We start from the raw sequence: 26,595 nt of genomic DNA on the forward strand, positions 1-26,595 counted from the left end.
CACATCAGAGCCTCTGAATGCAGAAGCACAGTGAAAAGCAGCTTGTTTATTCAGTGCTGGCTAATATGGGTTACACCCCTTAATGTCTTCTCACAAAATGTTGACCTGTTTGTATTTATGATACATTTTTTTTACATATAGAAAGAAATGTGACAGAACGCCACAAATACTGAATTTTGGTCATGCATTTTTGTTATTCTTTAAACCTTGATAACATTGTCTGATACAATTTCTTAACCAGTAAGATTGGCCCAGTTCTGTTTCTAATAATCCCCGACATGATAACTATCATATGGGTTTAAATGAGCGTGCTGTCCATGTGACTGTCTCATTATCAGAGAGAACCTACGCAGATGTCATGATCAGCTCGCTTGATGCAGTGATAGCTTATCACTGTAGAAATTCATCTGGATGTTATTGTTTTCATCATGATATTTAATCATGCATTAAACTTCTATTCATTCTTTTATTTATTTATTTTTAAGTTAGTGTTTATTTAAAGGTTGGTTTTATATCAATCCTCAATCCAATGCAGGCGCCCTCATGATTTTTCTGGTATGCAACTTTTTTTCCTTCCTGATCTGGAAACTGGAAAAAATGCATTGATTCAACTTCATGTTTTTCATGCAAGATTTCTGCTTCATTTGACTGCATTGCACTAACTGGCATTTTCAGGTGAAGGGACAGAAAAATCTTCAAAAAGATGTTCCTCTACCACATGCCCGGTTCAGTTTTTTTTGTGCCAAGTTTCACATTGTAAATGATCATTGACCCTAAATACCCTCAATTTTTAAGAATCCCCAGAGTTGTATGACTCTTTGGTTTTACACTGGATTGATTACTTAACTGAACTACTCGGCATATACTGCTAGAGAACAGGGGGTCAGCAGCCTCTTTGTCCACAGCCCCTTTTCTTTGAAAGTCAATAGAAATAAAACACTTTAAAAAAAAACACTCCAAACAACCACAACTTAACCAAAAAGAAACAAAAAAATATTACCAGACACGAAATGGTTTTTCAAAGACACAATGCAACAACAAAGAATCACAATGATTACAAAGAGAAACACAACATCTACAATGAGAAATTTAATGACAAAGAGAAACAAATAACCTCAATGAGGTAAACTTACTCAAAAACAACTACAGGCAGAAACAGAATGCTTTAAGCAATACAACTATTCAAAAGTCAGTGGTGAGAGGCTGTGATATAATTAATGCCTCTGAATCCAACTAGAACCTGTGAAAGGCGGGGACATTATGGGCCAATTTCAGCAATTTGCAACATGCAAGCTCGTGTTTTGCAACATGAGTTAAATCCTTTGCCTGTCATTCAAACAAATGTCATGTGGGCATTGCAAATGAATGAATGAATCTGCAATTTACAAGTGACAGCCATTTGGGAATAATATGCTGCCCCCATTTACAAATGTATGCAACACTTGCTTAAAATGTAAAATACATCTTTTGTCGGAAAATCAATGTTGTGAGTGTTTACATTCCCATAGCATTTTAGATGCTCTGCTGAATTGTTAGCAAGTGAGCGAACCAAAGAGTCCTTTGGGAGATGGGGTTCTTCTGCTCTGTGAGCTGCACTAAAGAAAATACTTGTTGTGTCATAGTGATATAAACAGGTGCAATAAACACAATAAAAAGAACTGAAACAAGCCTGGAGTATATTTTGTACAGGTGCTTAAATTCATCATGTCACATATCAAATGGAGCCCCGAATACTGAGTTTCAGCCTGCAAATATCCTCGTCGTGGAAAACAGACACTCCTGAATTTAGAGGAAATGATTAAAAACCAAGCATTTTAAAAACTAGCAGCATGGAAGGAATACATAGAAACAACTATAAGCTGCACACTATGAATCCCATGATACCCCATTCATATATTATAATTATTATTATTAATACTGTACATTGAACTATGTAGCCTATCACTCAAGTCTACAGGCCCTGATTGGCTGTTGCTTGCCCCCAGTGTGTTACAGAAGGCTTAATCACATTTCTAAGCTTGTGTGTAATAGTTCTTATTCAACAGTATATACAATGTTCCAGTACAGTTTTAGCTCATTGTGTTTCTCAGCATAGCACTGCAGTGAATTATTTGTCCTGGGGTTTTTGTGTGCCCTTCTTTGCCTCCAAAAAAGAAGAGTAACAAAACTCATGCATGCCATGATGAAGGCAGCAGCATCATGATCATCATCGTCAGCGGCACATCAGCCTGTAGTTGTGTGAGGCAGCTGGAGGCAGAGGGGCAGGGAGGGGAGGGGAGGGGAGGGCAGGGGAGGGGGCGCAGCCGGAGCTCACATTCATTAACGACCACCGTCAAACCGGGAAGCTTCCTCCGGTGTTCCATCGCAGTGATCACCGACGCACAGACACACACAGACGACCAGGGAAGATGGTCGCGGTGCAGACGTCCCCCAACTCGTCTCCGTTAGCTGAGTGGATCTGCTGCCTGGATAAAAGGTGCGTGAATAAAATACACACCAAGAAACAAATCCATGCCGTCCATCCACACGCATGCACACCGCCGTGACCGTGTTTCTCTCATTCACCTGCGTCAACGTGATGAATCGCAGCCGGCGATCGCTGCGTGTGCAGTGTGCAACAAAGGCATGGTACGCGCTGTTGTAGCCTTTAATACATCTACCTCCAATTCAGTGATGTTAAAAGACGTTACTGCATGACAATACATCGTATTTGTTTGAAATAGGCTATTCCTGAGTGTGCCCGGTCAAAAAGGCGTTGGTGGCTTCGAGGGGATGTCTCTGCGCCGCATTGGCTGTTAGGTGGCTGTTGAGACGCACATGGTTTATGTCTGCCAGCTTAAATCAAATAAGTATGTATTATTAAAATACTACCAAGGCGTGTTTGCTAGTGGCTTCCTCGAAGGCAGGACAATGCTTTGTTTTTTCATTGTTGTCACAGTGCTGCATGTATGACTGCAGGCTCCATTTGACGTTTGAATGACTGAGCCAATTTACAGTTTTTTTTTGTTTTTTTTAATCAACTCTTATCTTTTTTCTTTTTTTTAGTCCATGCGCTGCACTATGCAGACACAACCCTTTAGTCCACGCTGTATCTCTCCAGTAGGTGCTGCAGGCATAGTACTGTGCCAAAAAGCAAATCACCCCACAGAGTGCTTGAATAAATAAACAAGATGAAATGACAGTCTATATGTTTGTTGTTGTGTATGATACACGTAAAACAAACAATGCCATATGCAGTATGAGACTAGGATCCCAGAGCTCTAACACCCACATATACTGTAGGCTACACACCTCACCATGACACATCCTCATGTAACCATTGGCAACCTGAAGCTACCATCTTGTCTTATCATCTTCACCTGTAATGAGAGTGGATGCTTGATCTCAATACATTTCACTGTTACACATGGAAGTGTAGAAAAGCAGTTTTTTAAATACTGGATTTCTTTTCCATTGAGCTCATTTAGATAAGTTCACCATGCTTTTTTCAGACTTACCCAAAGATATTTATTAAAACTCAAATACAAGATGAAGTAAATAATAATTAAAACAGACAAAATTCTAAAGCACTAAATGGCCTGGCACCCTCATATATTACTGATCTCCTCAGCCCCTACACAACAGCCAGGCCCCTCAGATCCTTAAACATTGGCTTCCTGGCTGTTCGTCACTCCAGCTACAGACGTTGAGGTGTCCGAGAGCCTTTGCAGTCAAGGCCCCTTCACTTGTGGAACAGCCTTCCTCCCTTCGTCAGGTCTGCACACTCTGTGGAATCTTTTAAGTCACGCCTCAAAACGCACCTTTACAGGTTGGCTTTTGAGTCCTAGCTAGGTACTGATGTACTTCTATCATTGTCTCGTAATTTTATACTGTCAAAGTGACTCTTCAGTAACCAATGAATGATCTCATTGAAACTGTATCCATGTTTCATACAAAGTATGCATTGAATACAACTGAAGCATTTTTGAGAGGATATTGAGTGTATCAAAATCCAACAAAAGAGGGCGCCTGCATTGGATTTAGGTAGAACATCTCATGTACAGACAGGCTGTAGCCCTTAAGGCGGGGCAGCCCCAGTTCACCTCCAGCCCTCTGCACTTTTCCAGCGTGTTGTTCCCCACTCAATGCTCCAGATTTCCTCTTCTATCCATTGTCCTGTCCTCTAAAATAAATGCATCATCCCATGAAAAACAAAACAGCAATCCAAAAAACAGAATGGTGCAGATGAAGCTGGGAGTCGGTGAGTGCAGTTTTTTTTTTCTTTTTCGTAAGATCAGACCGGACAGCATCTTAATGTGGAGCACTCAGAGGTCCTCAGCCATGCACCGCCTGATTCAATCAATATCGAGCGGAGTGTGTGTGTGTTTGTGAGCTTTCATCTACTGTAACTGTTGATGTGAGCAAATAAAGAAGAGTGAGAAGTGGGGGAGAAGCAGGGGAGGGGTGGGAGAGAGGGGGAATGTAAGGAGGGACAGAGGTTATGATACAACTGTCTGTTATATAGCTATCCAAAGACATTTACTGCCACTGAGTTTGAAGTATGGGAGATGAGATCTGATTTGTTTTGTCTAGTGTTGCCCCCAGACACGTCCAGTCAACATATAGTTCACCGATCCAGATGTCAGCTGAAGTTTAAGTTGTAGATAACATATCTTGACCTCTTCAAACTATTTTCAGAAATGTGGGTTCATCTGCAATCATTCAGAGCTGGTAAACTGGTCCATGATAAATGGAAAATTATGCTTGCTTCATGTCAATTACAAATTCAATGTCGTAACAGGATTTCAGGTTGCTAGTGGTGTTGAAGAGTCTAATCGCCACATTTATCTGCAAGCCTGGGAAATCTGTTTGTGTGGATGCTCGCTGACATTTTGGTTGGTTCAACCTACGATTTATTTGTCTGAAAACAGAGAATTCTCCCAGATGGATGTTTCCCGTAACAATCTGCAGAACCTTCTGGTGTCTCTTGATGTGTCTTTCCGGTCAGTTTGTAAATACTGCTTACGAGTGTGTGTGCGTTTGAGTGCATGTGTGTGTGTGTGTGTGTGTGTGTGTTGTGGTGGAAAGCTGAGATCTCTGCTGACATAGATAGTCCAGGAGGGGAGAGAAGGCCGAAGAAGGGAGAAGTAAAGGCAAGGACAAAAGGGAGGATGATAGGAGAGCCAGGCAAGGTGAACAGCTCTCAGGTCACATCCGTCTCACACCAAACTGTGTGGCACATTCCCTCGGACAGGCAGAGGGCAAGCAAAGCACAGGGGGACAAAAGGCAAGAAAAAAGAAGGCCTCAACTGAGGGATTATAACTGACAGATCTTAACAGTTTCCCTGTTGATACATAGTTGAAGGTTGATTCCGGTTGTACCCATCCAACCCTGCAGAGTTAACCTTCCTGTCTCTCCCTGTTGTTGTGTGTGGGAGTCCACCTGTCTAAACCATTAAACCAGCATACACTGGGATGTGACGCTCTGTCTGAGCACTGAGGGCTAATACGTAGGCAGTGGGATGATGGGAGGATGAGTCAGAGGCAAAAAAAAAGGAAGAAAAAGATGGAGAGAAGGAAAGAAAAGACCTGTCTGTGTATGGCCCTGAGCTTATGGCAGATGTTGTGGGACTGGCGGATGTGTTGTGCAATTCAGCCCTTGAGGCAAAGTCTTTGATTATTTGGGAGACTATGGGTATTGAGCACAAGCTGATAAAGCTCAGGGACACGTGTATGTGTCTTTTATATATGTACGTGCATGTGGGTAAAGGGGAGTTATTTCAGCCTATGAGCTTGCAAAGCAGAAATAAAGGGATGATAATAGGAGAGTAGTGCTTGCGGGTGTGTTAATGGACAGATGTGCTACTAATGGAGAGGAGGAAATGGGTAGCTTGAAAAAGGGGGCTTTTTGTTCTTTTCCATCTTGCCTATCATGTTCCTTAAAGAGTGGGCTTGGGAGGAAAGAAACATGGATGTGGAATAGAGAAATATTTAGTGGAGAAGGCAGACAAAGATGAGGGAGAGCTAGCAATGATGGCAGGGATAGGAACTGAAAGAGGAAAGGGGATAGACGGCCTTTCGTCTGTGGGGGGGGGAAAGAGCATTAGCTATTGTGTGTGAACACACAAACACACACACATGTGAAAGGATGAGTCACTAACAAGGCAGAAGAGATGAATGAATTGGGATAACCGCAGTGTGTGACTGTGTGTTACTCTGATACGTTTTTGGCTCAATAGTTTTTCACCACCATGCCACAGAACAGAATGTTTAAGCTCTGACATCGAACGTGTGTCTCTCAGGCGTTTGTGCGCTGGCATGGACGTCCAACAATGGCAGGAGCGCGTGTGTGTGAGTGTGCGCTTGGATTAAAGCGTTTTAGAAATAGTAGAAGTATGAATGAGATCTTACATCAACACGCTGTGGGGAGTCTGAGCAGAGAGAAAAGTAACGCCTGCAGCGCTCCACTGTTATCACCAAGAAACCAAGCTGAACAATGAAGCCGCACAAACACAGACCCAGAGGAACATGGAATACAATACAATGAAAGACACCACAATATTAGATGAGTCGTTTATAATAAAAGACAATGCAAGAGATATTTCCCTACTCAGTTTATTTACTGCTTGTTGTGATGTAAAACTTTCGTGCCAACCCCTTTCCAAAGCATGATAAATCAATTATGCATTAAACATTTCTTTTTATCTTCAGATAACAGTCCAAAATGATTCTTCAAAAGTAATGTCAGACAAAATGTTTTACTTTTTTTTTTTACTTGTGTGGCTCCAGGCCCTCAGAGCGGTCCGGAGAAGATGTGGACATAATCCTGACCAGACTGAGAGAGGTCAAAGCCTTTCATAGGTTTCCACCTCCGCTCTTACTGCAGATCTGTGCCTGTGCCTTCTACGAGTGCCTGGAGAAAGGCATCACACGTATGTACATGTACACACCACCACCAAAACACAAATTGAAGAATACCGTTTGGTTATAAAATGTTTCTTATTTAATGAAACTGAAGATACTTCTTACTCTGTGAGGCTCAGGTTAGCTCTTTTATACCGATGCATATATGCAGCATGTGTTATGTGGCCGTCATACTGAAGTTGATCCCTTTACTGTCTGTTATGCTGTTTTATAGATCATGCATGGTAATGCAGAGTACTGTGATTACTTCCATTTCTGTTTACATAACTATCCGCATAAACATTCTCCAACACTTTAAGCTAAGATTTTAGCATTTTCAGTTTTTTTCATGGATTTAATAAAGATAAGAATACCAAAGCATCAGGTGATCATTTGTCCAATGTCTTATACAAGGAACAACCTGTGATTACCGTGTCATCAAATGTTTTTTGTCTATAAAATGAAAATTTAAAAAAACTGAAGTGATCCCTTTAAATTGTTCCATTTAAATATTCACTGTATTCACACTAACTTTTAAGGACAGAGCAGACTGACATTTAAGAAGCAGTGAATGCCTGGAAACCTTCGCAAGATCATTGAATAAACCTTTTTTAGGACTTCACAGTTTAAAAGTATCCAGTGTTTCCACTCTGTGAGCACACAATACTAATATTTCCTTGGTAACTGCAAATAATTTGGTAGCATATAGCAGAATTATCAACCCTCCACATGTTTTAATGTATTTCTTTGTCTGCAGTGTTTCGACAAGGGGACATAGGCACCAGCTGGTACGCTGTCCTGTCCGGCTCGCTGGATGTCAAAGTGTCAGAAACTGCAAATCACCAGGTAAACACAGCTTCAGGCTCATTTTTATCTTACTCATCTTGCTTGGCTTTACTTCTGCCACTCCTCTGTGTCTGTTCTGGCTTCCTGTATACAATTTAAACCGCAAATGAATAATGAATTGGATCTTGAATCATGGGCTCGGTGGAATTCATCCTGTAATTTGCTTTTTTATGAGTCACATTTTTCTACTCCTTGTTGTACTATTTTCCTCCTAACCTTCCCTGACAAGATCCCGGCAACTTGTCAAGTGATTCTCATGTAAGAGAGCTGTGTTGTCTAACATGAGTGTGTTGTCAAAACACAGAACATGACTTGTTCTCGTACATTTGCTCATCTCTCCCAGCTTAAATATGCCAGAGCAAAGATGCAACCGAACAGAAAACAAGTCCATGGAGAACTCCTTTCTGCAACTATACCCTTTATGACAGAGAAATAGAGTTTTACTGTACACATATTCAGATAAGGAAGGCTAAAGATGTGTGTGGAAAGAGAGAGAGAGGATTTTCTCCCAGTAAAAGAATGAGATACAAAGCCCCTTCATGGTAAAATGTCCTTCTCATGTATGTAGGCCTAAAGAGTCAGTGGTGGCCTAGTTTCTGTGGCTATATTTGAAATGTCATTTTAGACAGCTGAAAAAAGGTTGCCATAGCATGCTGAATATTTGTCCAAATTAGTGGACAGTGTAAGTACATTTATGTGCATGTGTTTCTTGCCTCCAGTCTGTTCAATTTCATCCAGCACCCAGAGATATTTTCCTACTGTAGACTCTGTTAACTAGTTTCTCGTATATGCATGTATTTGCATTAATTACCATATATTATTCTGTCTGCTCTTCATGCTTGTCCATTATAAAGCAAACCTTTGGATAGACATTTATTGTTACTGCCTAAGGCTGCAAAGATGAGTTGATAATTGAATCAGGGGACTGACAATTGCAACAGTGCAAATTGTATATATATATATATTTTCTTTTCTTTTGAACGCCTAAAACTAAAGAACAAGTGTAAATAAATACTTCTGTCGTGGTATAGTTGTGTTAGAAAATTGAAAAACATGTGCATCATTATAAAAAGATGAATGGATTTGGAAGCAATATATACTCACTGTTGACGGTCAGTATTGTGTATAAAGCAGAAACAGTGTAACTTAGAGTAACCCCTGTGTGGTTGAACATATAGTCCATGTAAAGCAGCAATTTAAACATGTTCTATGTGTCTGTGCACAGGATGCAGTCACTATCTGCACGCTGGGGATTGGGACAGCGTTCGGGGAGTCCATCCTGGACAACACACCACGCCATGCCACCATCGTGAGCCGAGAGACCAGCGAGCTGCTCCGAATCGAGCAGAGAGAGTTTAAGAGCCTGTGGGAGGTGAGAGATAAAGATAGTGTTATTGTTCTGTGTGTGTAGCTGTGAGTGTAAGCTGGAACTTCATGAGTCAGCTAAAAATGGGTTTTGGTTGTGTACACAAAGAGTTCCATCTTTGATAAAGATTTCCTGGAGTAGTGTGGCTGCATTTTTCAAAATCTCTTTTTATGTAGTAGTGCAATTAACCACAAGAGGGCTGTCAGCAATAAAGGGGCATTCTGCTTAATCATCTGGACACCCAGCTCAGGTGACACCGGACCTTAAGCTGATAAAGGTATAAAGAAAAAGAGGGTGTACTGTATAATACAACCCCAAATGAACTAAAGGAAATTAGGATGTTACATAAAATATTAATAAAAAACAGATTTTGATGATTTGCAAAACATTGAAGCCACATATTTGATGCCCATTTATTAATGTTATGCCAGTGAACACCCTTCAAAAGAGTTGTGACTGAAAAGAAAAGAAAGGCTGCAAAAGTATTGAAATTGTTAAACAATCCCATGATGGAACAGTTAATCAGGTTAACTAGCAGCAGGTCAGTCATGTGATTGGGTATTAAAAAAAAAAAGAATCCCAGATAGGCAGAGTATTTCCAAAATAAAGGTGGGGAGGGGTTCTCTACTCTGCGAAAAACTATTTAAGAATAATTGATTAACACAAACAAAAATTCTGGGGACTTCATCGTCACAATTCATACAGTCATTAAAAGAAGGGAATTTGAAGACATCTGTTTACACAAAGGACATGGCGGAAAACCAACCAATATTTGGTGGCTATCATGCATTTAAAAACATACAGTAAGTAGTGTCATTCTACTAAGTAGACATCACTGCATGGGCTCAGGAACACTTCCAGAATCCATTGTCTGTGAACGCAGTTCAATGCTGCATTCACAAGTGCTAGCTGAAATCATACAGTACAAAGAGGGCATTGTATAAACCATGTTAACTACATCCAGAAACCTTGCGACCTTTCTAGGCCCAGGGTCATTTAAGACGGACAACTGTTCTGAGGATTACTGAGTCAAAAATGTACTTTCTGTTTAAAATACAGCAAAATACAGGATGCTGCTTTGGGAGAAGGGACTGTCCACACAAAAGTATGGCTCCTTGTAAAGAATGTGAGCAACTAACAGAGCAAATATCAAATGCCTTGTCACCCACTGAAAATGTTTGGGTTATTATGAAGTATAGAATAATACATAGGAGATCCCAAATCTACCAAGAATTGTAGAACATTTCACTTTGAAATGTACAGTACCTGGTCTCTATTGTTCCCAGAATGTGTTTAGAACTAAGGAGAAGCGTTGTTAAAGAGAAGCAATGTAACAGAGGGGCAAACAGGAGCCTATCTGAATGTTTTTGAAAGTGTTGCTGACATAACAATTTTCCAAAAGCAATGACCTTTATCAATTTCAAAATGTGATATGTTGTCTTTGTGCTGTCTTGAATTGAATATGAGCCACACACCTTAAGACCTTATATCATGTGTGTTACATGCTCAGTACTGGCATGGTGGTTAGAATTAGATGGGGAAAATACAGAGCTCCCTTAAGTACTTTTTTGATAGTCTGACTCAAATTCAAATTTAATAACAATATTGTCTCTGTGTGTTTATAAAGTAGGAGGTGAATATGTAGTTAAACTGCCCTTTTCACAGCAGATTTGTCCCTTCTGTGTCATTTATTACTCATCATTCCAAACATTTTCATCACATGTAGGATGCGCCTGAACTTCTACTGCAGCCAATAGATGAATAACAAGAATAAAACAAATGTCTCACCATTTTTTTCTCAAAATGAGTTTAAAGAGTAGTAATACCATGTGGTGTCCACTAATTTGTTCATAAAAGTATGTTATGAAATTATATATTGATATTTATGGTATAGTGTCCATCCATCTGTAACAAATCACCAAGGAGCACTTCTGAGAGTGGGGAAAGGTCAGTAGTTTGGATAGATTGACATGACTCATATCTAGACTATACAAAGTCATTTTCTGCTGATGTTTGTTGGTAACTGGATTCTGTTTCATATGAACTGGAAGACTCAGAAGTCATGATGATTTGGCCTAAATGACTTGCTCTTTCCGAGTTGGCTTTGTAATAGTTTCTTCTCTGCAGTTCACATTATCTGGGTGAGTCCTCACAGAGCAGTGGATCAGTTTAGTAGTGATTCTTATTCACAATGAAAGACGACAAGTGTCTGCCCAGCCAATTAAACTGTGTCAAGATCCTCTTTTCTTTGGGATGCTTAATGAGTTTGTTTTTGGTTTATAGCATTTAGGCATTATTACAGTATTTGTCAGTCCCTACTCCCCTTTAAAGGGGACTTCTATCGATGTCGTGCACTCATTCGGAACAATGAAAAAAGACACATTTTGGACATTCGCTGGCTCTTGACGATGAGGTCACTGCTGTAGCACAGCTGAAACATAGAGCTAAACACTGGCTGGGCATCAACAATAACGGCAAATAACAGCATACATTTCAGTGATAATATTATACTGAGTCTTTTTCACAAAACCCTTAAATATCTTATAAAAATATGAAGTACTGCATTTTGAATAAATAATAAAACATATTTTCACATCTCTTCTGCTCGAGACTAGTCAAATGTCACTTTTTGCTCATCAAAGCTTCGAGATGATGGTATATAGTACGCTGATAGTGATAATCAATTTTACACAAGCCCTTTCAATGCATTAGGTTGCAATGAGTCTACTATAAAGGGTATGGTCATACATACTCAGAATCTCTACAATATGGTGTAGGCTCTGTAACGTGCACTATGTGAGAAGAGTGTGGTGTTGGAAACACTGTTTCTTATGCAAGATAGTTTTTTGTTTATATTAAGGTCAGAGGACAAAAGGTTTTGGATTTCGTGCTTCAGATTGTTTCACTCACATGAACTCATAGACATTACAGTGAGTAGAATTGGTTTACAATTCAAAGCATGTCCACAGGTCTGTGGGAGTAAGACTACATAAATGAAATGCGCTGTAATAAGCATTTCTAACCCTGGAGCGATCTACATGTAATCTGTGTGCAATATCCTCAAGTGATGTCACTTGAGTTGACACTGGATGGGGCTAAAGACTACATGTTTCATATTGTGTCATGTGTAACGTAGGCTCAAGCTTTTCAGAAGCAAGTTGAATCCGTGAAATCAGAGAAGATTCATCAGTGTTGATGCTTGGAACATATAAATTGAGAGTCTGAAAAGGTTAAGGGACTGTAAGGTTGAACTAGTGTAGATGAAGTGTTGGCTTTTGTCTCTGCTCGCTAATGTGAAATGTAACCCATTTTTTCTCTCAGTGTTGAACTGTTGAGCTGAATAAGATTAAAAGTGTTGAACTGCTCTGATGAAGGACAGTGGTTTGATATTGACCTAGATTTTCAGTGTGTGAAATATTGATTAAATCATGCAGCATTTTGCTCAATAGTAAGGTTTGGTTAATTGAAATATTTGTCACTAGTAGATGACCTTTTAAAAATTCACAACCGTTTTGTTAAAAAAATTAAAAACTGATATGACCGTGAGCACTGTTGCTCCTGTCAACAAGGAGAGAAAACGAGTGTGCACACTTCCAGGCAAAATGCATACAGGTGCAGGAGAAGTGTAGAAATTTACTTCCACAGGTCCACACACCGTACACCTCCCAATCACATTTTTTATTTAAACAGGCAAACGTTTGATCTTCAAGATCTTCCTCAGGCCAACAAAGCATCCTTCTTGGGATGATTTCTTGGTAAAAAAAAAAATCTCCTTTGATAGCTTTTCTTAATCTAAAATGAATATAATTGTTAATTTATCACTTAATGACAATTATCAGTGCCGCAATTCATTAAACAACAATGAACCCTTTGCGGTTTTTAAAAATAGATGATTACAACCTGGTTTTATGGAGGTGGGATGTTTCCATTTTTTGACATGGATACACATGAAAGGCCGGATTAAACATGTGTTTATTGAATCATGTGTGCCATCCTATTATCAGGCTTGTTGTGTGTTTGTTTGTTGCCTAAGTGCACTCGGTCTCTCTCTCTGCCTTCTATTTTTGGACTGTAGAAATAAAGCAGAAAACACAGCCCGAGGTTGTCCTGCTTTCAATCTTATTCAGCTCAAAGTAAAAGGATCTTTGTGTTTCATGTTTTTGTGTGTGTGATTGCGTGTGCTAATTCAACTGTGTGTGCATGTGTGTGACAAAGACAAGAAAGCAATGGGATGAATGCAGTCATGTGTTTGATTTAAGGATGAAAGAGAAAAGTGCCGCTCCATAAATGTAACACCAAGTGAAAATGGGATAAATAAACTGGGGGGAAATGTAAAAGAGTTCTTCTGTGACGGCTGTTAAAAATACAGTTTGTCAAACGGCGGATGCTTAGTATGGCATGTATTGTAAGCCTTTCTTTTTCTTTCCTTTTTTATGCATCCGTCCCTTTTTACCTGCACTACATCTCTCTTGCCCACTTCCTCTCTCCTTTATGACCCGTGTTGTGTCTTTTGCCAGCCTCCTTCCTGTCCTCCCTCCCTCTCCATCCTCACCCTCTCTCCTCACCATGCTCTTTTCTTTCCCTCCTATTGCCCCCCTTTTGCTCTCTCTCCTTCCCTTTTACTCCTCACCCACTGGAGTAGCTCAGTTGTACAGATCACCGTGGTAACCTGGGAGGGAAAGTGGTTTGTTTCTTGGCTGGAGAGGGTGGGAGCTAGAGAAAGAGGGAGACACTGGGGCGACTGTTGTAGACAGAGAGAGAGAGAGAGAGAGAGAGAGAGAGAGAGGATGCGAGCAGCTTGTTTGGAGCAGGATGCTATCTGGTGGCTTGTGTGTGAGTTGTAAAGGAGCAGAGGGCAGCTCTCTGGGGTGTCAGTCCCTCCAGCTTTAGGCCGCTGAGTGTGTATCCTCAGGTGAGTTTGACTCCTCAGCTACACTGTGTAGTCTCTGTGTGATGTGCATGTAGACTTCCTTGTGTGTAATATTGCCATATATTTCCTTTTTTTGTGTGTTGAAAATGAATCATGCAGAAATGGTTTGTAGTGTTTGTGCTGGTTGTGTTTTAGAGTGAGAAAAGACATCCGGGTGTTTATGTCTGTGGGTCAAACAGATGCTCTCTCTGTCTTTTCTTGTTTGTGTGTAAAGGTAACTACCTTGCAGAAGACCAATGGCATATGCAGGCTCATAATGACCTGCTCTGTGTATTTCAGTGCCTATGCCATAGAAACATTTTAATGTTTTTAACATCTGTAAGAGCAGCATCTGTACACATTTAGCAACTCTGGCTTCTCTTATTAACCCTGATTTAAATACTGATGTTATGTGTGCGAGTGTGTTCTGTGTGTGAATATGTGTGTGTGTGAGACAGACACAGAGAGAGAGAGAGTGTGTGTGTGTTATATAATGTTAGTTGTTCTGCATGTAAATGATCTTGGTTGTACAAAGGGCTTTGTTTTGAGGGGCGTTTGCAGTTTGTGTGTGTCAAAGTGTTTATGTGTGTTAGAGGGAAGAAAAATGTGATGGATTGGACATTTAATGAATTAATTTGTCTTATAATTATTATTGACATCGTGGCAGAGGTGTTAATGTTATAGGGGTCGACATGAATTGTGATGCATGTTTGTGTTTTTTGTTATAGAAGTATCGTCAGAGCTTGGCTGGACTGTTGGCCCCTCCTTATGGAGCAATGGAGAGTGGATCCAGCAATGACAGTGAGTTGACGCACACACACACACACACACACACACACACACACACACACACACACACACACACACACACACACACACACACACACACACACACACACACACACACACACACACACACACACCAATAACAATATTTTATTATGTGGTTATTAAAAGAAATGGATCGGACTGGTTGTAAATAAGAGACGGTCAGAACATTTATAGAGGATTAATTTGTTTTAAAAAAAAGTATTATATCTTGGAAAGAAAGTTAAGCAATTTTATAGCAATCTTTTCATCTGATTAATTTAAAAATACATTACTGTTCTTACATCTCTGTTTACTCTACTACTCACCACTTTTTTTTAATGTGTTTATCTTGAGCAGTAAAAAACCCATCTATGCTATAAAATAAAAAGTTGTCTTTTGATATTTGTGAAGTTTTATTAAAAGTGTATGTTTCTTTTCCTCCACAGGACTTACCGACAAAGACAACATGAACTCAGACTCTGCAAATAAAGCTCACAACAAGGTATATGCACACTACAGCACACTGCACATAATGGGGGGAAAAAATCCGGCATGGCAATTTGATCCCTTGAGTAACCCCTGCCAACTCATTTCAGAAAGCTGTGCCCTTCCTCCAGCATGAATGAACCAAACTCACAGCCAACACACTCTGGCCCATGCAGTCCCAGTTGTCTTTGATTCCTCTTTGCTGCACTACTTTTATAAGAGTATCTGTTTGGAGAGGTCAAGCGAAGTTCAGCACAATATTGTTAATTATTGTCTCACTGGTAGAAAATAAAGTGCTTATTAAAAAAACTGAAATATTCTTAGTCCTTTTAGAAAAAAAAAAACAGTGCCATGACATAGTGGAGTGCTGCATACGTTCATGTGTGTCAATGACTCAGAATACCAGAATGGGATTTGTAGGTGTGTGTACTTTGAGAAGAGACAGGGATGACTCACAGCTGTGGTGCTCTGTAGTTATGCTAATGCTAGCTAATACATGCACATAGAAAAAAAGGTCCCATCTGCCCTATTAGCATGCCAGCCTTTGTTTTATACACATGCAGCTCTTTGTGTGTGTGTGTGCGTGTTTATGTGTGTGTGTATTTGTTTGTGCCCACATCTGCTCCTTTTCCTTTTTTTCCTAAGGTGCAGGTGTCCCTCTCTGTCGGATGTATTTGTGGAGATGTTTGATACAGTTTTACCGCCATTATAGCTGTACTGTATTTACCTTAATTTGCATTGAACTCATTTGTGTGCACACTTTGTGTTATTCAAAATCAGTGGAATTAGTGAATTTCAATGGCTTATCATATTACATAGTTTACCGTGGCCCTGATCATTGTCACCAGTTTACATCATAGATAATGCAATCTTGGTGCATGTTTAGTTTGAACTAATATGTTGTCATTGGCCTGTTCTTTGCTAAGAAGGGGGCTAATTCTAACAATTTGTTTTCTCTTAACTTTGTCATGTAAACATCACAGCATGGGGTCAGAGCAACTATTGCAAGTGTTTACTGAAACTATCTGTCATCCAAACTCACCTCACATTCCTGTGTTTTGCGTAGATTCCTTCAGAGAAGCTTCAGAGAGCGGGGAAGGTTCTCCGCAATGCCATCCTGTCTAGAGCCCCACACATGATTCGTGACAGGAAGTACCACCTCAAGACATACAGGTAAGAGTACCTTTTGTGTGCTACTCTGACTTTGTGTTTACACAGAAAAAAAACAAACACATGACACATGTTTTTTTGTACTTCAGACAATGCTGTGTAGGCACAGAGCTGGTGGACTGGTTGGTGCTGCAGAGTGCCTGTGTGCTCACACGCTCCCATGCTGTTGGGATGTGGCAGGTGCTACTTGAAGAAGGGGGGCTCAACCATGGTAAGTTTAACTTTGGCGTCCTATTTTGCTTTCTAATCATAATGTAGGCCATTAACGATTCCCCTCAATGCACACAAATAAAAATGCAATTGTCAGACCCAGATCCACTCTTAAAATAAAACATTTCAATTTCACTGTGTTTAATGTATGAAGATTAAAGATAAAGTGATAATCAGAAATGTAAGTGGCTTACAGACTCGCAGTGTCTCTGTCCGGCTCGAAGCATCTACAATGTTTATTTGGAAGACGGGCTACCAGCATGAACATCTAATTAAAAGATTTGAAGCAGAAACATGAACTATAGATTAAAGCTTGATTTCAAAGTCATGCACTTGAAAGAAAAATCTTGAATTTAAAAGAGTCTGAGCTAAGAAAACATGTGTGCTGAGAATCGCCAGTCACATACATAATGAGTGTTTTTTTAATCGTCTAATTTTTAAACTTGTGTTTTATCAAAATATGCTGTTTGTCTGTTCTGTAGTGGACCAGGAGCTGGGCTTCCAGGATAAGTACCTGTTCTACCGCTTCCTGGATGACGAGGAGGAGGACACGCCGATGCCTAGTGAGGAGGAGAAGAGGGAAAGTGAGGAAGAGTTGCCAGAGACCATTCTCTTCCTCGCTCAGATTGGACCTGATGCATTGCTGCGCATGATCCTCAGGAAATCGTTAGTAACATTGAACAAAACCAACTAGAAGTTAAACTACCCGAGCAACACAACACACATAACATAATACCACTTAATTGTGTTGCATAGTCATTTCTTTGTTTCAATTATGTGGACGAGTTTGAATTTAATACGCAGTACAATCATGTTAAAGAATATTGAAAAATATTTTTTATGATCACAGAACTGATTTACTGACTTATTTTAGTATTTGAGTGCATCTAAGAAATAAAGTATGTGTATGTAAGCTTACCAGTCAGTTTATTCTGAATAACCAGTGTTTGTGTCTGCAGGCCCGGTCAGAGGACAGGGGATGACCTGGAGATCATCTATGATGAGCTACTTCACATCAAGGCCTTAGCTCACCTCTCCAACACTGTGAGTCAGACGCTCCTCTTTCTTCTTAAAGGGACAGGGCAGGTTTCCAAAAATGCCAGTATTACATCAGAGTCAATTGCTGCAGTCTTTTTGTTTTAAGACCAGAGGGAAAAATGATACTCACTGTCAGCATCTCTCTTATTAACAGGATTGTGTGATTTATGTGCTTTTATTCTTTTGTGCTCTCTTGTAAATGTTTGTTTCTATAGTGTTTGATGCTCTCAGTGCAAGACAAATTCCCCTAGGGGCAATAAAGGTTTCATTCATAGTACACAGTTTTACACAGAGGCTTTTTTGCTAGCAAGTACACACCATCATCTAATCATGTAGATTAGATTGTATAACCATTTTCACATAATTATGCACTCCTGAAAACATCGAGACTATTTCAGAAGAAATGTTCCAGAGATTCTCCTGACCCGGCTGTGCAGAGTCCGCTATACAACTCTATAATTAAAACATTTGCCTTTACATCAGTGTTCTGTGTTGTTCAGCTGAACAACAATATCAACTAAAGTGCAGAGAAAAAACATAACGCTGAACATGAAAACATAATGCAGCAGTTTAATATGCACAGAGATCTTAGCTGTCGCATGCATACATACTATGCACCCTAAACTTGATCCTAGAAGGATGTCAATTTCACCGCCCTCTCCTACTCACTCAAAGTGAATTCTCAGAATAATATCCTTCTGCGTTCTCACGTCAGCACACTAACTTTCTTTGGAAATAATACTAAGGGGCGGTCCAAGTCTGGGTGAAAAATTGCCACACATTTTTCAGGAGTTTTCTGCAAGTGTGAAATCCCTATATGAAGTGCAGTCTTTTATTTATCAACACACTTATAAAAATCATGTCATTATTATACATTTAAAGTCACACAAATCATATTCCAGGAGGTGAAAGAGGTTCAACATGTTTTATAACAATTTCCCTCTGTTATTCTTTGGATATAATGCTTCTAAATGGACATTTCAATAACCTTTTTGCATGTGCTGTTGTGATGGATTGTAAAGACACGCATCCTTACAGACAATCATCATTACTGTCCTATTACTATAGCTTTTGCAGCTAAACCAAGTATGACTTAAACTTTTTGTTTTTTTGTTTTTTTAGGTGAAGAGGGAACTGGCAAGTGTTGTGATCTTTGAGTCTCATGCAAAAGCTGGAACAGTGTGTAAGTTTTCCTATTGTCTTATTTGTACTAGCATGCTTTTAAAAAAAAGAAAATCATATACAAAGTATGTAACTGTAAGGTGTTGAGGTTTGACATGGCCCCCCTTCCTTCAGTAAACATTTTACCCCCCAAAAAAACACAAACTCATTGATGTTAAAACCCTAGGAAAATGTGGTATGTAAACAAACGTTTTCATATGATGGCAACTTGGCTTTTCTTTTTTTTTTTTTTTAAATGTGCAAACTTGACTTTAAGAGGGGTTTCAGTTGACCTAGTGGTAACGCCTGAGCGTTGATATATTCAGAGGAAGTGTAGGTCACAATGAATCTAAGAAGGTGTCTATCATGTCTGTGTGTCGACATCAGAGATGAACTGGCACAAACAGTATCATTTCACAGCAGTACCTATGTGCTGCCTCTTTTGTCCACAATGTGTGCTCGTTTTTCATGTCATGGTATTAAAGTGTTTTCCTGGTTATCTTCCAGTGTTCAACCAAGGTGAGGAGGGAACATCATGGTACATCATTCAGAAGGGTTCGGTCAATGTGGTTATCTATGGCAAGGTGTGTTTGCTTAAATCTATTTCTCCACCTGGCTGCTTTGGTGTTTCTCTTTGACACATAGGGGTTTATTTATGATTGTATGATAGATTGAAATGTGCAGCTGTTTCTGTCTGTATGATAAGACCAACAATTTTCTCCCTGTGGGGCTGGGAAATACCAGTAGAGGGGTTCAGTAAACTGCTCAGCTCACTGTGACTCATCACTATGATTTAAAGGCTTTGGGGATTGTCGGCATGCACAATTTTCACACTGCTGATTTACAACCATCGTACAGGCAGAGATAATCTACATTGCCATGTGTGTGCATACACATTGATTCCACATGTGCATAAACGCATGCTTTCATCAACCACACACACACACACACACACACACACACACACACACACACACACACACACACACACACACACACACACACACACACACACACACACACACACACACACACACACACACACACACACACACACACACACACACACACACACACACACACACACAGAGGCAAGTACAAATGAGTCATCCCAGTCCCAAGGCACCTGCATTTTCTGATATCTCTTCAGAGCTTAAGATGATTAATAAACTGTCCTTGTGTCTGAGCTTGTTGGAGTTTGGAGGGTATTTATTAATGCGTGTGTCTTAGGGTGTGGTGTGTACGCTCCATGAGGGGGATGACTTTGGGAAGTTGGCCCTGGTTACAGATTCACCTCGTGCGGCCTCCATCGTCCTGAGGGAGGACAACTGCCACTTCCTGCGGGTGGATAAGGAAGATTTCAACAGGATACTCAGGGTGGGTTTGGGGGGGGGGGGATGAGCATTTAACCTGTGATTGGATACAAGAGAAATTGTTGACAAAGTCACTGCTATTTCTGCATTTCTATCTCTTCATTTCTCTAAACTCTTTCATGAATTAGTTGGTTCTTTGAAGCGCTATACACTAAGTCTTACCTTTACCATGACGTATGTCTCCCCCCTCTGGTGGAGAAGCTGCATTACATTTAAAATGAAATTTTTGCATGGAGTGTTACAATATTTAAATAAATGGATCTTGTTGTTTTTTTGTAGGATGTGGAAGCCAACACGGTGCGCTTGAAAGAGCATGAACAAGCTGTGCTGGTGTTAGAAAAAAGTCCTCGTGCCTCCACCCAGGGAAGCATTAAGTATGTGTGAAGAGTCTCGCACACAAACTTACAAGTGAACGGTAGATTATAAATCTCATTTGGCTGTGTCATAAAACTGGGAATTTCTCAATGAAATTCTTCTTGCCTTTTGCAGGTACACTGTTATTTCAGGAACACCAGAGAAGATTCTCGAGCATTTCCTTGAGGCCATGAGGATGGACATACATCACAGTGAACCAGGTAGCCTTAAAGACCGAGAAAATAAACTTAATGTAGAATATTTTAGCTATATGTTTAAAATAGATCAACTGATGAGGAATAATGCCAGGTATATATAGAGAAAGCCAAGAGATACGCATTAATGATTAATGAAAATTTCATGACATTTGGTGCTGATGATTATCTCCCCTGTTGCGGTGTGTTTCCTCCTCCCCTGGCAGATCCAGCGGTGGATGATTTTGTCCTCATGCACTGTGTCTTCATTCCAAACAGCCAGCTGTGCCCTCTCCTAATGGCACAATATCCTTTTTCTGACTCCATTTACTTGTTTTAATAATACACACTGTCTGTAATTCCCTCTTGTAAAGTTAACTGACTTTAATGCGTGTGTTATGTTGACAGGCCCACTCTGTCTACCTGTATTATCTGGGCCAAACTATCACAGTGGTACTGACAACATCTCAGATTTTGCCTTTAACTGGTCAGTGTGGTGAAAGTGCTGAGGCAGCAGTTGACTGTCCAGCACTAATGAACTGAGCACACCCCTCTCTTTACACCTCAGTCACAGGTTGTAATCCCAGTTAAGAAGGTTTTAGGTCTTGGTCATTCCAATGCTGTGTTTATATACACAGTTGCGCTTCCTTTCTCTGACAACGGCCTTTATCCTTAACATCGTGTGCACCTACCATGCTGCATCCCCGCCTGGCTCTGAACAAGAGAGGTTGGAGTATTCAATCAACAGTAAGAGAAGAGTCCTCATAATAGCCCTGCGCTGGGCCAACACACACACATACATGCTTCAGGAGGAGCCTGCTGCGATCTCTTTTCTTGAGGTGAGCAAAAGCCACCTTAACAGTATTTATCAGAACAAATGCAGAGTATGAACATGGTATAAGTGTGTTGTTTTTATCTCAATTCATTCAGGAGTTGTACGGAAGTGTATCAAATGATTCTCGGATTTTGAGAGCTTTGAAAGACCTGGTTCCTGATTTGGAGAAAGTCGTTAAATTAGTATGTTCAGTGACGCCAGCACATCACTCTTTCACTGTGAGGCTTTTTAACGTAGCCATATTTATTGAACACAATTTTGCTTTTTGTTTGCAGATCGGAAGAAGCCAAAGCCACAAAAAAGGTACATCTAGACTTCTTTTATGACTTCACAGTCTACACGTCAGCTACATCACAGTGATATGGAACCTGACTGCACATCTTAATTCAACAGAAAACCCTCATACGACAGTTCAGCAGCGGGGACGAAAGACTGCAGAAGAAGCAGCCCATTAGGAACCAAGATGACAGTAAGTTATATTGTGTGTCTGTGAAGGTTTGTTTTGTACTTTGCCAGTGGTGTGCCCTGAGGAGCAAGATATTTTAATAACAGTTTACAAGATTACATTTTAAAATGAAACATCACGTGAGAAGAATCGTATGACTAAGCAAACCCTGACATTTTCACTAGCGTAAAAGTCGGACCAAAACATGTTAATTATTTGTGTGTGTGTGTGTGTGTGTGTGTGTGTGTGTGTGTGTGTGTGTGTGTGTGTGTGTGTGTGTGTGTGTGTGTGTGTGTGTGTGTGTGTGTGTGTGTGTGTGTGTGTGTGTGTGTGTGTGTGTGTGTGTGTGTGTGTGTGTGTGTGTGTGTGTGTGTGTGTGTGTGTGTGTGTGTGTGTGTGTGTGTGTGTGTGTGTGTGTGTGTGTGTGTGTGTGTGTGTGTGTGTGTGTGTGTGTGTGTGTGTGTGTCCAGTCCTACTGAAGGTGTACTGCAGCGATCACACATACTCTACGATCCGTGTGTCCGTGACAGCGACGGGAAGAGACGTCATCAGTGCTGTTGCCGACAAACTTGGCACCACCGATGAGCTCTTGTTGGTTCACCTCAGCTCCGCTGCTGGTGAGTACAAAGAACGATGAAAAACCTGACAGAGCAGTTCACCAGAACAGTCCCTTTGTACACATTTTCAGTATTTTGACAGAGACAGTGCGAACTGTCAAGTCAAGGTCCATAATAGGGTGACTTTTGTCCAAACGTGTTAGGATACATTTTGTTGATGATGTAAGCTTGACTGTCCCCACTTTCATTGCAGAAAAACTAATCCTGAAGCCCAATGATGTGTCTGTGTTTTCTACTCTGAGTATCAACGGCCGATTATTTGCCTGTCCCAGAGACCAGCTTAACAATATAGTAAGAGATGAAGGTTTCCCCTGTTTAGTTTTTTTAGTTAATTATTGTCTCAATAGCAATGGATTTTTGAAAGAAGCGTTTGTGTGATTAGTCTGTGTTTTTTGTTATGTGTGTATCCATCTACACCTATGTGCCTTAGGTTCCTCTTCCAGACCAGGATGGTCCCACTGCAGGCTCCATGTCAACTTTTGAGCTGATGAGCTCTAAGGACCTTGCATACCAAATGACTATGTTTGACTGGGAGCTCTTCAGCTGTGTGCATGAGGTATCACACATGCACACACACTAACATCCAGCTCAAACTAGTGGTTGAAGTCTGCTCTTTACACTCATAGTGTTGCGGAAACATTTGATTTAAAAATGAGTTCTGCATCTAAACCTGCTGTCCCTAACGTTTCCCCCCCTCTTCCCCCAGCATGAGCTGCTCTACCACACGTTCGGCCGACAGAACTTCAGGAGGACCACGGCCAACCTGGACCTGTTTCTGCGGAGATTCAACCAGGTCCAGCTGTGGGTGGTCACTGAGGTCTGCCTGTGCGGACAGCTCAGCAAGCGAGTCCAGCTGCTGAAGAAGTTCATCAAGATAGCTGCACAGTGCGCAAGACATGTCACACATCTAATACGCAGACTTTTTTGTAAAAGATTCTCTTGATTTTTCTGCATTTTCTACATGTCTTTCTTTCTATTATTTACCTGCAGCTGTCGGGAGTTTAAGAACATGAATTCATTCTTTGCCATCATTATGGGGATGAGCAACCCAGCTGTGAGCAGACTGAGCCAGACATGGGAGGTAAAGTTTGCCCGCTGACTATCTGATACATGAACACATCTTCAGTTTCTGTTAGTTCTGTTCTGTAATTCATTTTTCTGTCTTTGCAGAAACTCCCCACCAAGTTTAAGAAGTTCTATGCCGAGTTTGAAAGTATGATGGTGAGTTACATGAAAGTCTGTTTTCCTCCTTTGTAGATGAGGCAGCTTTTATGTAGCGATGTAGAAAAATGTACATGGATAGATTTCTAAAAGTCTGAGTGAAAATAAAGACCTGCATCGCTGCATTCTTTGGAAAATAAAAAAAATGTAAACACGTTTTGTATTGGTTTTATTGCATTCAAATATCTATGGAATTTAAATTGTTGTTTTGTTACAGGACCCATCAAGAAACCACCGATCTTATCGACTCACGGTCACCAAACTAGAAGCGCCCATTATTCCCTTCATGCCCCTCCTTCTTAAAGGTATGACACGTGTCTCCATCATGATTACCCCATCACGGTTTTACAGGAATCCATAGGCTGTCATCTAACGACAATACAGATATCCAAGTGTAAATTGTAAACTGCACTGTTCTGCAGACGTCTGTTTAAAATGGATGGATTCTGGACGATTGCTTTTGGCCTCTTCTGCTGTCCACATAGACTTTTTTCCTGTGTCAGATCAAATCCACTTCCAAGTGGATTAAAAGTTCTGCACTGTCAAATATAAAAGCAACAATGAAAACACTCACTTAAAAACCTCCTTAAACATATAAAGACTCCTGAAAATAAATCATAACGCATACAAAAACAGAAATAAAAGTAAATCTGAAACCCTGGTGGACTGTACTGTTAGGACTACTAATGGAACTCAGAACACTTCTATTACATGAAATCAGTTTCTGCACCTACAGAATCAGTAAATGCAGATTATTCTCTTGGAGAAATGTGACTTTTTTCAAGTGAAAATGTTTGTTTCTACAGATATGACATTTACACACGAGGGCAACAAGACCATGATTGACAATATGGTCAATTTTGAGAAAATGGTAAGTATCTATTCAAATTGAAAGGGCAATTATTCATGACAGGGATGAGTAATATAAATGACCCTCTTGTTAGCTCAAGTTTAACACAGAGTTACTTCTCTTTATCTGTCCAGCGTATCATAGCCAACACAATTCGGCAAGTGAGGCACTGTAGAAGCCAACCATTCAGTAAGTGTGGTCATTACATATTGGCACATTTTTATCACACAGCTATAAACCCATCTTTTAACATGTGTCCTTCCTATTACGACATTAGATCCAGACATATGCCAGCCTAACAAAAACCAAGCAGATGTCCGGGGTTACGTTAGGAAGCTGAGTGTGATTGACAACCAGAGGGCGCTGACCCAGCTCTCCTACAGGCTGGAGCCTCGACGGACATGAGCTCCAGATCTTCCACCACCATCGCCTTTTCTGTAACGTTAGCATAAAAACACACACATTACCTGGATTTGATAACTAACTCGGCTGGTTGTACAGTAGAAAATCGTAACTGTCAGTGACTCTTGTACTTTCAAGGACTATCACGGATCAAGGACTTGTACTGTGCCATTAAAAGCCTCTTCCTCCCGGACATAAAGTGTTCAGCTGCTCTCTTGTCGCTGTGTCTCAGCCCCCCAACACTGGGGGCTTTAACTGTACTAGTTGTTACTGTTTGGGACCTGTTAGATAGAACTGTAGTGTATAGAACTTGAATCAATATCCTGCATGACTGAACTTCACTGTTCTATACAGTGGATTTCTATCGGAGTGTCCTGTTATGTTGTGCCACCCGAGATGAGCCCTACTATACAAAACATTACTGTACCTGCCTGTAAATCAAACTGTACTCTCCCAATGGTCTTAATCATACAGGGAAAAAACACATCAACCGTTGTAGCCTAGATCTTCATAACTTCTTTGGAATATACAGATTAATGTGAAATCAGAAAACAATTATCTACTTTATAATCTACACGATTGTATCCAAAATTGAAGAAAAATCTTTCAAATTGGATGTCTTTTAGGTAAAAAGTGTTGTTTAATAAGACAACACTTCAAAACTACTACAAGAGTATTAGCTAAATTGAGGTAAATTATGGTATTGTAAGAAGTGTTCAAAATAGTATCGCTGCAGGATTGTGTTTTTACAACTGTGTGCAACTCTAAAAGAATAATTCTAGTTGATAATGGTTCTTAGTTTGATCTGCTCTGAGGTCAGTTTGGTTATCAAATTGTACTCCTTTCACTGCAAGTGCTGATCCTGGATGTGGAGTCTCTAAGAAAACTTCTACTCTGAGGGGAAATCTTCTCGTCTCTATCAGTGGGGATCAGTCCGTGTGATTTTATTTTTATATCCGTGCGTGTAGATTTTTGAGTGTGGTCTTGACAAGTGTCATTGAATTTCATTTGATCTCAGGAGCTTTTAATGTGACTGTGTGTCGAGAACCTCTGTGAGGCTGGCTTTCCTTAGAGCAGCCTGTAACTGTACTGTATGTGTGGTCTGCCTTGTAAATAAAAGAAAATAATTTATCAGTGCTAATGCTTTGAGGTCATTCTTCGAAACCTTCTTTAATTTCCTGACTGTAGAGCAGGTACATTAACATGTGTGACTTCTCTGAAACATCTGTCTCCAACATAAACACAGTAAAGACTGGCCACTTCTTTAAGGAGCTTTTATCTGAATCCAAAGTACTCTGCTTGATAAAATATCCTCTGTGGCTCTGGAGGCAGCTGTTAGTTTAGTTTAGTCTGAGAGTATTCCTTTATGCTTCACAAGTACAAAGTTAAAAATGTGTGTATTACCCGGCAGGGAGGGTCCGCTTCA

The 26,595-nt window shown here is 40.3% G+C and overlaps 1 protein-coding gene across 2 annotated transcripts; it reads left to right on the forward strand.

The window, feature by feature from the left end:
- The first annotated feature begins 1,016 nt into the window (after window positions 1–1,016).
- On the forward strand, window positions 1,017–26,310 carry LOC306826576 (rap guanine nucleotide exchange factor 4-like). Of its 2 annotated transcripts, XM_079347975.1 has the most exons (30): window positions 1,017–2,476; window positions 6,769–6,911; window positions 7,640–7,728; window positions 8,954–9,100; window positions 14,732–14,804; window positions 15,260–15,315; window positions 16,366–16,472; window positions 16,559–16,680; window positions 17,162–17,345; window positions 17,639–17,723; window positions 18,840–18,900; window positions 19,386–19,462; window positions 20,109–20,255; window positions 20,531–20,625; window positions 20,741–20,826; window positions 21,027–21,105; window positions 21,488–21,638; window positions 21,730–21,818; window positions 21,910–21,937; window positions 22,028–22,103; window positions 22,550–22,696; window positions 22,890–22,987; window positions 23,127–23,252; window positions 23,403–23,581; window positions 23,687–23,777; window positions 23,867–23,917; window positions 24,135–24,222; window positions 24,724–24,788; window positions 24,902–24,956; window positions 25,045–26,310. In XM_079347975.1, the coding sequence occupies exons 1-30, from the start codon at window positions 2,409–2,411 to the stop codon at window positions 25,170–25,172; spliced, it is 2,991 nt and encodes a 996-aa protein (XP_079204101.1). In that variant the 5' UTR covers window positions 1,017–2,408; the 3' UTR covers window positions 25,173–26,310. The 2 variants fall into 2 exon arrangements, with proteins under 2 accessions (XP_079204101.1, XP_079204100.1); XM_079347974.1 differs by lacking the exon at window positions 21,910–21,937 and having other exon boundaries at window positions 21,730–21,852.
- The last annotated feature ends 285 nt before the right edge of the window (window positions 26,311–26,595 follow it).

Source organism: Symphodus melops (assembly GCF_947650265.1).
Source record: "Symphodus melops genome assembly, chromosome: 7".
Classification (NCBI taxonomy): Eukaryota; Metazoa; Chordata; class Actinopteri; order Labriformes; family Labridae; genus Symphodus; species Symphodus melops.